The sequence below is a fragment of the Prinia subflava genome, chromosome 16 (assembly GCF_021018805.1).
Source record: "Prinia subflava isolate CZ2003 ecotype Zambia chromosome 16, Cam_Psub_1.2, whole genome shotgun sequence".
NCBI classification, from domain to species: Eukaryota; Metazoa; Chordata; class Aves; order Passeriformes; family Cisticolidae; genus Prinia; species Prinia subflava.
The window spans coordinates 3730436-3743272 of NC_086262.1; the positions used below are offsets into that span (position 1 = coordinate 3730436).

The window sequence follows — 12837 nt, forward strand, 5'->3', positions numbered from 1 at the left end:
AAGCACGTGATTTTCAGAAGAATGTACAGTACAAACCAGAGAGACAACAGAGATTTTTCCCTCTTCTCTTTCATCAACTTCTGTGCCACAATCTGACAGATTTTCTGGGTCTTATCTTAGGATTTCCCCAAATAGGAAACGAATTTTAGACAATGACAATAAAAATCATGTTCCTCATTGTTTAGAGAATGAATTTGAGATGTCACTTAAAGCTACAACACTGTGACAAGATGTGACCCAGTTGCAGACCTTTAGTCTACAAATGTGCATGAACAAGGAGCTGTAAAAACCATGATCTAGAAAGACATTTTAAAGTTTTGCAGTTTTGTCTGGTTCAGTGATTGCAGACATGCAGTTTCTACTTTGTATCAAACAGGCAAGGTTAAAAATTGACTATAAGAGACTTAAACAGACAAAAAGCAAAACCTTTATGCAACAAAACACACAGCAGTACCAACAACTATGACTGTATCAGGATTGCCAAATAATTACTGCCCAAATTTGTGGAAGCTAAAGAAAGTCTTGACTTCCTCTTTTTGCAACAAGTCAAACAGACAATGGGAAAAAGATGAAGCTTTGATCCAAAAGTTTCTCAAAAACTTTATCCAATGCCTAAAGGCAGTTTAAACTTAGTAGTTTTCAAATTACCTTTTTGAGAGGCCAGGTGTATGACTGCTTTAAACACTTACAGCTCACAATTACTGTTTTTAATACTAGAATAGGCAAGCATATGTCAGAATATCTGTCTGTGTCTCACAACCATAAACTAGGTCAACTCCATTTAGCATTTCTCATCCATGCTATCACTTCAAAAAAAAAAATTACTGAGCTGATGCAGAAATGAATTAGGTGGAATTTTATAAACAACATTAACCACAGTCCACAATTTTCCTTCTAGTCTCAATATTTTAAATGATAGTTTCAATGAAGAGAAGATAAATAACTGTACACTGCCATTAATTTCTTTTGGCTTGCCTAAGCAACTTGATTTAGTTGCACACATCTCACTTGGTATTAATGATACAGCAAACTTGTTTACTGAGAAGAGTGCTGAGAAATAACTTAAGTTTCCTTTGTACTGGGAGTGGTTTCTGGTTCTTAGTTCCTGCTAGACACCATTCTCCAAGAGGGCAAATAAAACAAAAGTCAAAACATCTGTTCCCTGCTTCCTTCACAAAGTCAAAGGTGCTGCTTCCAGCCAGGGCTAACTAAAGCTGCTCTTCACACCCAAAATCAAATTGCTGAAACTTTCACTTTTGTACCTGGGGAACTCATAGTGGTTTATGGCAAGCATTTTCCTTAGACTGCATTCCCAGCTTATTCATGAGATAAGGATTCCAAGTGGATCAAACACTTCCCATGTCCAGCCAGAGCAATGGTACCAACCACACACAGAGCTGCAGCACAACTTCCTCTATACCACAGAAGGCCAAAAGCACAAAAAGAGCAACCATCTCTCACTGTGCTTAGACAGTTACCTTTGCATTTTCTTCAGATGAAAAACAGAGTGTTTTCTTTGATAGAATAATGAAATCAATCTAGCACTAAGTAAATACACAATGCAGTCAAAGGCAACAGCAGGAGAGGCAGAGGCAGAGGGATCTGAGGCCATACCTTTAGGACTAACAAATCGTGGATACCATCATGGAGAGTTGTTCCATCCTCCCTCATCAATCTTATGTAGGCCATTGCAAAATTCTTTTCTCCCTTATCTTTAGCTGCAAAGCAAAAGATTTTGGGTTGACTACCCATCAATGAATTAAAAGTCACTAAAGAAAAAAATCCCTACTTACACTCTTGAGTTGACCTGTGCCTGAACATGAAGCGCAGATGAATCCTCTGCATGTCCTCGATGGGGACTGCCACCTTTTGTAAAATCAGAAAATAATGAGGAGAATTATGGGGGTGTCTTCATGTGTAATGAGCCCCTATTTTAGCATAAATAAGCCCGACTTCTTCTGTTCCCATAGAGCCTTCACAGGCCATGTCAAACTGTTGAGCTGATCACAGAAGCAGGGTGGTGGCTGACAAGCAATGAATGATCTGTTACACTTTGCTCAAAGTCTGCCACCAGCTAAGAAATGAAGCACAGAACTCAGTGAGTTAAGGCACACAGGTGCTAGAAAATAATCACAGTGCAGCCCTACTGCTCACCCTTTTAACCACAGAGAATTAAACACCTCTGCATTAGGCAACTCCGCCTTTCAGATACAGACATTGACAACCAATTTATTAAACAGGTGAAAAGGGTATGAAAATTCCAGCAAAAAAAAAGATGATATTTTTGTGATTAAATGTAGTGCAAAGCCTTGAGGAGAATCACAGGAACTTGCAAGAGGTTTATTCTTAAAGCAGCATACTTTTGGTCAAATATGCAACAAAAAAAGGCCATCTGTGCAAGGGAAAGCACAAGTTTTCATATAAACAAGTTCATAGTTCTAAAAACTCAAGGACTTGCACACCTTTGTGTGCATTCACAATTGCCTTCACAATTCTTACCAAAAAATGCCTTAATATTAACTATGCTTTTCAAAAGGATCTACTGATAGTGATCCTGTACTCAAGACTGAATTATGGAATAATTTTATAAGAAACTAGTATAATAAGCAATAAACATGATGGGCCAATGTTTTCAAAACAACAAATAAGCTCCTGTTTGAAATCACACTTGCAGTCCCTCCCTGTCCTTCACCATCATAGGTAACACACCTTAAGGCAATAACTGCAAGCTTGTCATACATGGCAATTTTGTCTCAAAAAAATCATGCAAGCCTATCAGTGCTTTGTAAGAACAGTTTCTGGCAGCTTCTGGGCATTTTCCAATCATAATCATTAAAGCTTGATTAGGTAATTATTAGTGTGTCTCAAAGAGAAGCAAGCCAGTTTTTTCTTTTTGAAATCAGAAGAGGGGGTTGGCGTTTTCATTTGGGTTTTGGGTTGGTCTTCTTTATTTTTTAATTGAAGCTCCTCATCTCCATTGTTTCACCAAAATAGAAAAAATGCAGTATTTCGTTTTTGATGAGCCCTGTTAGGACATAAGGTTATCTAAGATGATCTCATTTGTTTTGCTGAACAAAACTTGCACATCATTTTCTAGGCCAAATTTCAAGCCTCAGTGATCATGTATCTCTAATAACTGATGTATGACTAAGACTTCATGCTTCAGCTGTAGTCAGGGACAAGATGTTTCTTGGAGGAAGCTGATGCTGTGCAACCTTTCTGTGTGAGGCATCAAGAAGTGAAAAAATGAAGTTGGAAGTGTTCAGACCATACCTTCAATGTCTCCATCCATCGTGGCTGTTTGACCTGGTAGTAAACAACTGATCTGTACTCGCTCACGGGTTTGTCCCCCGCTCCCAGGCAGACTGCATTCTTACAAAAGGAAGGAAAAACAGTGCTTAGTGCCTCATCAGTTTGGGTAGATTTTGGAGCAGCTTGGGGTAAATTAACTTGAGGCAAACCAAGGAGTCAGCCGAGGGCCTCCCCTCAGAGTCCCGGCCTGGGGATTCCGCCCTGGCCCTGGGACACGGCTCCGCCTCCCGCCCTCAGGGCGGGTCTGAACTCGGACACGGCATCATTCTAAACGAAATTATAACTACAGCACCAACAGAGGGGAAGCACTAACGTGAAGACACTGCGTTTTCCAGGCCTCTGAAGACAATGGAAATAAACATTTACCATAATCATGGGTACAGCCAGTGTAATTGCATTTTACAGGGGTCACACACAGAGGGCTCTAAGAGACAGGTGAAGAGCATAAAATTGACTTGATTTCTCCATCTGATGAATTTAAGTACCCAATATGTCATCCCAGTTAGCAGAAGTACAAAAGGAAAAAAAAATATAGCTTCATGATTCTGTTTATGTCTCCATTAATTTTTCAATACTTCCTTCCAGCAGTCTCAGAAGCTCTGGGCCACACACCAGAGGTGACTTCCAAACTGGACCTTGTAGAGGCACCAGCAATAAACAATTAGAATTTCTCATTCTTTAAAGACTATCGGAACTAGGACAGAGCCAAGGGAAAGATTTGATCAGCTTCAAAACTTATTTGTTGAAGGTTTTTCTTAGTGAGTCTGTGAAGGCTCAGCCTGCATCCATCTGCTCTGGCTGGCTGCAGCTGAGTTGCACATGCAGAATAAAAGTTACTGCTGGACAGAGGCACCAAGGTCCTGACACCTGCCAGACACGAAACTAAACTCCCTGGAGGCAGCAAACACTAAAATCTCTGCTGAAGGCACAGATTAAACAAATCCAATCCAGGCTATACTAACTGCTGCAAAGGTGCAGCAGTCCTGCTGAAAATCCAGTGAATCTCAAAAGTGCTTCAAACACCAGAATGCCCTGTGACCAGAAGGGTGTGATGTGGTACCTCAGGATGATTTGCATGGTCTGGTCAGAGGGATTTAAGTGCAGAAGGCAGTGTCACAGAGATTTGTCAAGGTTTATGCACCTACTTGTTTGTCACCTCTGTGACATTCACTTGGAACAAAAGTCCTATTCCTTGTAACACTAAATCTAGGGCTGGTTCTGCAACTGGAACTAGTTTGATACCTGAGCAGAACCAACAGGTTTCCTGTGAACACATACCTGTTATGAGAAACACTAATATAAATTCATGGGTTTGAAAGTCTATTGGTTTGGAGTATCTTATTAAGCAAAAAGGAAAAAACAGTCACTTTGTTATTCCTTGCATTCAACAGCATTTCAATTAACTCCTCAAAATCATTGCTTAAATATATCTAAAGCATATTAGATACATTTCCATTCACCCATGGAAAGCGTGACAATTCATCTCAAAGACAACAAGACAAATTCACTTTCTCCTAAGATTTGCAGAAATTATGTATCTGCAGAACTGAGCATGCATAATATTGGAATGCAAGATTTAATGCATGTTAATAGGTTTATTTCTCTAAGGAATGTTTCTGTTTTTATGTGATTACACAGAATAGAGAATAGAGTTAACTTCTGTGCACATGATTCATGCTCAGGTGCTGTCACAGGTACAGGCAGTGTTTTGTAGTCAGGGCTACAATTTGTTTTGTGGACCTTAAATGTTATGTGGGATTAGAATTTTCTTTACTCAAGCTTTCAACTTACATTTTAGGTCAAGCAGTTAGTTGCAGTTCATAAACAAGTCATGAACCACAGCATTTTACTCCATCTTTATTTTATCTCAAGAATGTCTTTATGATTTCACCCTCACAATCCCAACACTATAAAGCTCAGAAAATGACAGGTCAAAAATCCCCCTGAATACCAAACTGGTGACAAACCCTAAGGAAAAGACAAAGGATCTTCAAAATGGGAACAGACAAGCAAAAAGATGCTGTAAATATTTATGTTGCCTATGTAATTATTGTCAATTATTTCATTCTTTGCCATGTACTTAATCCAAACGACAGTGACACAGACTTCCTGGCACAAATCAAGCATTTTTTATGTAGCAGAAATGGTACTTCTAACATTTCAGTGTGCAAATTGCATTCCTCTGGGAATTTCCTCAAGAAAAACCCTAGAGTAAGAATGCAGTAATTGTCAGAATCAGCATTTGTTCCTTGGCACAGCTAAAATAGGTCATTCATGTTATTCCTCGTTACATTTTTATGCAAGACTTTTATAGGGCTTTAATAGACAGATCACTTGAAAAATCATAAAACTTGTTTGTCACAAGATATCACAGGATGACACAAGGAAGGGAATTGAGTTTTTGAATAGTGGTGTTTTATTAAATGTGTAGGTTAAGCCTTACATCAAAAATGCAGCTCATGTTTCTATGCCCCTCATGCAGAAAAAAAAGAAAACTTACTGGCAACACTTTTCCTTCTTCATCACAGACACACATTATCACTTCCACATTTCTCTGAGTTGTTTTATTGTATTTATCAAAATCTCCATACAGCAATGTAATATATATGTCATTTCTTATATCTCCTAAAAGAGAAATTGAAAGGTTAAAAAGCAATTAAAATGCTCTGAGAGCATAGGATCAGCTGAACTGCACAGGAGTACCTCACTGTTTGCTGTGAGAAAGATAAAAATTTATCATTTTCCATCTGAAGTTAAATTTTCAGTTCTTCATCTTTGCTACGGCAAAACTACGATGTGAGGAGAAGCAAATGGGAGCTCGGAGTGACTCGCAGCAATTCTCGTCCTGCCCCGACACCTGCTGGTGAGCTGGGGATGAGCCCATCAGGAACTTCCCCCAAACTCAGCTCTCTTTCTGGAGCGAGCTTCATATTTTAATTCTCTCCTCCGAAATAATTCATATGAGCTTTAAAAGGATCGAGATTTTACTTCAGTTGGGGCGAGGGAGGTTTTTGTTGCTTGTGTGTTAAAATGATCCCAGCAGACAATGAGTGATTTCTATTGGAAAATATCTTGTCATACATACAAATGCAATCAAGATATTTCAAATTCATTTGTTTATTATTATTAAAGGACAGCAATAACTTAGAATAAAAACCATGTTAATTTAAAATTCAAGTGACATCCACCATAATCTACTTGCAGGATGAGAAATTTATGTACAAGGACATAAGTTTATCCCTCACTGTCTGGATTTCATTTTTCCTGTTTAAGTATTAGAAACTACTTTCCAAGGATTTCACTATTTTATAAGCCTCTAATATGGGAGCAAAACTTACCTATGAGTGAATTCTAAAGATCCTCTGAGCTGCCCATTACAGAAATAAGCAAGGCAGCAGCTGATGCTTATTAACATAGGGAATGAGAAGAAATCCCTTCCTCTCACAGAACAAAGCACCTCCTACCTGGCATGATTATTTCAGGGAATCCCAGCTTTCTAGCAACAACTGTGGTTCTGTCTACAAGGTGTGGATAATCCTTTCTAGTTTGAATCACGTCTCCAACCAGCATTTTCACAGTCACCCACAGACCTATTAAGTACAGAAAAAAAGGGAAAAAAAAGGAAAAAAAAAAGGAAAAAACACTTATTTGGTAGGCAAAAGATTCTGTAACAAACTCATGGTTCCTCAGTTCCAGCTTCAAAGCTGACCCACCTCCATGGTGGTGCTGCAGCTCCAACACAAAATGAAGTTTCACAAAAATACTGTATTACTTAAAAGAAAATAATCAAAATGTACTTTACCTTGCCCACCACTGTCTCCTCTTGATGCAGTGACTTTGCTAAGGAGGCTGTGTAAAAAGTCATTCTCTGCCACTACCCTGCAAGAGGAACAGCAATGTCTGCTCAGGAATTAAGTGCTAAATATATCAGGCACCATTTAGAACATAAGTGACTAATGGCCTCAGTCTTTGCAGTGTTGCCTGATTGTGATATATTCGGTATTTTTATTATCTCTCACTCGAGTTGCAGCCCTCTCACATTCAATTGTGTGTACACTGAAGTGAAAAAGATTCAGTTAATCACCAAGAACGGTGTTTTGTGACAGTGCCAATGTGAATGCACTCAGCAACGTGCCACTCCAGCTCAGTCCACTTTCCCTGACAAACAGCCAGATAAACGACCTTGGAGCTTTTATCAGCCACTTTTGAGTTTAGAAACAAATTCTCACATAGCAAACATGTTGGGCCAAATTGGAAACAAGTGAAAAAATAAACCAGTGTGCCATAAATGGAATTTCAGAATTAAATTTACCCTCATAGTACATGGCAGTGCTGTATAAGACACAGTTATTTCCAGTATTTCCATTGGTATCTCTGCATTTGATCTGTGAGCATCACATTTTTAGGCAGCTGCTCTGGCATTTCTTCTGAAGATAGTATGTGATAATTCTATTTCTTTTTAAAGGAAACACACTTTAACTCAGATTTTTCTCAAATTCTAAACAGAACCAAGCTCATAAAATAGTAGTTATCCTTGCTTGTAAATCTCACTAGTAACTATTTGACTTGGGTTTGTGAAATCAGACATGGTGCCAGCTCTCTGAAGGAGCATATTTGCAGAATTATTCATTAATTTAATGTGCTGTGGTACCTCTGCAAGTCTTAAATGCCATTTAAAGTCATACCTGAATAAGTAGCACTATTACAACATAAAATTGTTAAAGAAAAACTTTCTTATTCTTTAACCATTTCGCAGATTGTTACAGCCACAGAGATAGACAATTAAACATTTTCTTTGTCATATAAAAAAGATATCTATAGCATTCTTACGGATGGAAGGGAATGAAATGCTGCTTTTCTTCATCACTTTCAGATTTTCCTTTTATGATATCTGTAATGTCCATGACTAGAAGAATAAAAGAAGAATTATCAGAACATAGAAGAGCATTTCAGAATAGCTTTCCTTATCTATGAACATTCTTGTGCCTCAAGGTAAATGTGAATTTTTCGTCAGCAGGGGTGGGTTTGTGGGGCAGAGCATTTTGTGCAAAGTCCACTCTACAACCACGCTGCTGTGGAGAGAGAGGGAGAATTCAGAGCAGTTTTAGTACAAACTTGTGAATACAAGTATCAGAACTTTGGTGATGCTTTTGGGACATAATCACTGAATTTATTTCATCTGCAAGGGAATCTGGTATTAAGTTGGTTCTGTGCTTTCACTCACACAGCTTGGCACTATACAAATAATTAGGAAACAAAGTTCAAAAGCACATTCCTGACTTGAACTAAAATATCAACATAGGTGCAATCTTCCCAGACTTCAAGAAGAGCAGAAAACACTTGATAGAGCTGGTGGGTATTTGACATGTCTTGGTAGAGATTTTAATAGTCCAGGGCTGGCAAAAATCACTGCTGCCCTGGGCCAGGCATAGCACAGACACCAGGTACCTGCCACGCCGAAGGGCCGCCGCAGCCCTTGGGTGTATTTCTTGGAGTTACTGTCTCTCAGGTCCATCCTTCCCACTCGGACTATCTGGCAAACTAAATAAATTTTGTCTCTGCTAAGGTCTTTATTTCCAAGATCCTAAGACACAAACAAAAAAGAACCATAATGTTACTTGGGGAGAAAACAAGTTGTGAAATTGAAACAGGACCTCCAGTAATAAACTGAATCTTAGCAATCAATGGGGAAAAAAAGTAAACAAAAGACCCTCAAACCAAACAAACCCCCCAAAACTCAACAAAGTAAAAAACCTGAGCACATCAAAAGGATGAAAAAACTTTAAAGTTTGAAAAAAAATGCAAGGTAAGATACATAGAGAATAATAACAACCAAGAGATACAGCAGATAAAAACAAATCAAGTCATCAAGAAATTCATGAGGCAGCAAAGTGATCTGAAGAAAGGCCACTGAAGCATTGAAGAACTTAAAGAACTTAGTGACTGCTCACCTTGCTCTAAAATTACCTCTGCTCCCTTGTTCATCTGGTTCACTCTTTATGAGATCTCACAGTGACCACAGAGAAGAGAATTTAATTTGCATATACAAAGGGAAGAAACTGGAAATCACTTACTGTGAACACCACTTTAAGATTGTTGAGCATATCAATTTCCTTTGGAAAACCTCGACTCCCCCATCTCACCAAGTAGTTCTCACTGTTTGGAAGATAAATATCTCACTGTCAAGTGATTTAAAAATTCTCCAGTTCACAGTACAAAAGTTGCATAACAGAGAGTCTGTGGTGATGATTCAAATCTAAGACTGGACTAAAAAGACAGGGAAAACACTATACAAGTATCAACAGCAACTTTTAAACAAGTATCTTGAACATAACACAAATGGGCACCTCTTTTTTGAGGCAACTTTACCATTGTCACAGTCTGTTTGATGGGAATACTCAACAGAATCTCAATCTACCCAGAAATTTATAAATTTTATTCTTTTTCCACTCCTCCCCCTTCAGCACATTACTCCGAACACCACAATATTCCCCATCTAGAACAATCTCTAAAATCTGAAATGGGCTCAGGCTTCTCCAAACTTCTGAAATGTTCAATCCAGGAATTACCTATAAAATATTTGGAAACTTAGAAATCTTTAGTAAAAAACACCAAACAAGATCTGTCCACGCTTCACTTTGCTTTTAGTTTCATTCCTTTTATTTACACATTCTTTGCATGATTATATTATTGCAGGGCATTGGCAATTATTTTACTTCATTTTGGCTGGTTCCATTTGCTACTCTCCTGCAGCCAGAGGAGGAAGCTTTACCTTATAATTGTTGACTTCTGTGGGTCGTAGAGGGACATAAAGAGCTCTGCATCCTCTCCAATTCGGCAAACAAAATTCCTCACAAAGACATACAGGCTGTGTGTGGGGGATGAAGACATTCGGCAGTACGATGCATAATCTGGTTGATCCTTTGACTACTCAGAAGGAGGAAAATCAGTTAATAATAACAATAATAATAATCCATTAATCGAAATGGTGCTATACTACAAGCAGTTTTACTTTCTAGTCTATGTAACAGTTAAAATTGAGAAGGAGAGCAGGGAATTGGACTCAGTAATTATCATAATTCTCTTCCACCTTGAGCTATTCTATGACTCCCATGGCTTAGGCCTGTTCTTCAGCCAGTAGGCAATGATGTAAAGGGGGAAATATTCTCCCCACTCTTAGAAAAAAGAGCAAATATCAAGACCTCATCACAGAGACAAGGCTACAAGCCTGAAAGAATTCATTTTTGAACGCACTAGGCTGCAGCACAAGGCCTGTGATCCACATCACAGTGGGGTTGTAGTGTGCCAGAGCAGTACCAAAATGAAATCAGTCTCTTTGAAGAGGAGATAAACAACATGCTGAGATCAGGACACAGCTGAGCAGGTTCACTGACTCAAAAATAGGCTCCTGAATTCTGCCTACCTCTCATCATAAGCACCAAAAAGTAGCTTCTTAACACTTCTAAACCCATTGTTTGTCCCTATTTTTAAAATAAGTCACCACAGTCTATCACAGGCTCCCAAGTTTTATTTTCCTTATATTGTCAGTTAATTACAAGGTGTTTTCCAGTGATTTGTCATGGGTGTTATTGAAGTGTCATGATAAGCCAACTAATTTCTGTTTAGTGTTTTACTTGCTTTTCTACAGTTTACTTTCTCATAAATGGAGAAAAAAACCAAAGAGGCTTATAAATCCTTGCAGAGGTTTAATATTGCAAAAGGTAAAGGAAGTGTAGTCAGCTGCTTTGCATTTAAAGAGATTTAATTCACGCACTTGTCAGTTTTGCTTTGGCACATGAACTTCCGGTGTCCAGAAGATTATGCTGAATTCACCCTAGTGAGCTCTTCAGTGAACTTAAATTCTTCAGCTCCATCAGACCAACTAGCAACAGCAACTCTTAGCAAAAAACCAGTGTAGTCACAAGATCTTCTGAAAACAAATTGTGGTCAGTGCTGCTTTGCAGCCTGAACTCCAAGTGTAGAACTGTTCCCCGTGTAATTCAGACTATTGAGAAGTCCATGGGTGGAGTGGAGACATAATTCCATACAGGAGTTCAGGAACAGATTTAGAACCAGCTTTAGACATGAGCTTCCAGCCCAGCCCTCAGCCCAAATCCAGTGCACAAATGCAATTCAATTTGGGGCTTACCCATATTTACAACACACAAATGTGGATCTACTCTGAAGTCAGAGGAAAAAGTTTCCACCAAATTTTCTGGTTCTATCCTTCAACCCTTAGATTAGTTTTTGTTCCGATTTTTGCAAAGCAAGTAATTCCTACCATTTCCTCCTTAATTCTCTCAGTGATTTTATTAGTTGCTTCTTCATGTGCATGGAAAAGGCTGATAACACTGGTTTTATCTGGATCCAAGATATTTCCATCCTCATCTCTAACTGTCAGGTCTAGCTCAAGTACTCTGTGAAAATACAAAAGGCACAATGGTAGGGTTATTTCCTTCTGTATAAAGAAAGCTTAGAAATGTAACAAACAAGGAGGCACTTAAAGAGTTACAGTTACAAAATTTAAATACATGCAGCAGTATTTCACTGAAGAGAAATCTAGCTATACCCCATGATTTTTTTAAAGCTGCTGTCTGATATTTAGCAATTTATAGAAATGCAACCAAAACATTGCAATGCCTCTCACATAAAATAGATCCACTATTCAATGACTTCTAGCAGTCTTCACCACTTTTAGCTTTTGACACTAAATATTTGTCATCAGTATGTTTAGGGTCTTCCTGCTACCTCCTGCTTTTATGTTGCTCCCTCACCCTTTCTGTCCCAGTGCTTAACTCTGCTCTTTTCTGCCCTGCTCTCATGCAAATCCTGCCTTTTTTCCTGCCACCCTTTTTCCCTGTCCCACAACAACCCCCTCAGCCTCCATTGTCATTTCCCCTCTATTCCTTCTCCACAGCCTGGCGAGTTTCCTTCACAGGACACCAAGCTTTCCTTCAACCCCACACTTTCAGGAGCTTACAAACACATGCCAGCTTGCAACCCAAATCATTTTAAACATCCCTTTCACCCCTACTCTTCCAAAGGAAGCACTTTACTGTCTCATAATACAGAAAGAATATAAGAGTGACAAAACAGAAGTCTGAAAGCAAATGAATTTTAATATTCTCTTAATCACAGCTGGGCTTCTTTGATTGGAGAACTTCAAAGTAAATTCTGATTTTGAGTGAGCATTCAGCTCCACACAGTGCAGTAGGCTATATGTATTCCATAGCGTGCTCTGTATGAATACAATTTATTACAAATTTTCATCCAAATCTCAGTGAACAAGTTAAGAATTTCATAACACCTTGTGGTCATTTTTATGTGCAGCCACAGGTAATTGTGGACTTTCAGCTGCACAGAGGCCTTCAGGCCACAACCACCACGGTCACTCAAAATAGCTAAAAATAGTTTATAAGCAGATCCTAATGACTGTAAAAACAATACTGTGAAGACTTTTTTAACAAGCTCTATCTCCACCTCCCCTTAGCAGATGATGGGACACCATTAACCTCACACAACCCC

At 38.7% G+C, this 12837-nt stretch overlaps 1 protein-coding gene across 2 annotated transcripts in view; it reads right to left on the reverse strand.

The window, feature by feature from the left end:
* DOCK2 (dedicator of cytokinesis 2) overlaps positions 1–12837 on the reverse strand; it is a 158838-nt gene that overhangs the window by 131506 nt on the left and 14495 nt on the right. For both annotated transcript variants that reach the window (XM_063413581.1, XM_063413580.1), the window contains exons 7-17: positions 11594–11729; positions 10085–10239; positions 9387–9468; positions 8761–8896; positions 8143–8218; positions 7115–7191; positions 6777–6902; positions 5813–5937; positions 3274–3372; positions 1794–1866; positions 1615–1718 (exon numbers count right to left, since the gene is read on the reverse strand). In XM_063413581.1, coding sequence (XP_063269651.1) covers positions 1615–1718; positions 1794–1866; positions 3274–3372; positions 5813–5937; positions 6777–6902; positions 7115–7191; positions 8143–8218; positions 8761–8896; positions 9387–9468; positions 10085–10239; positions 11594–11729 — 1189 coding nt within the window. The remainder of the gene's footprint in view (positions 1–1614; positions 1719–1793; positions 1867–3273; positions 3373–5812; positions 5938–6776; positions 6903–7114; positions 7192–8142; positions 8219–8760; positions 8897–9386; positions 9469–10084; positions 10240–11593; positions 11730–12837) is intronic.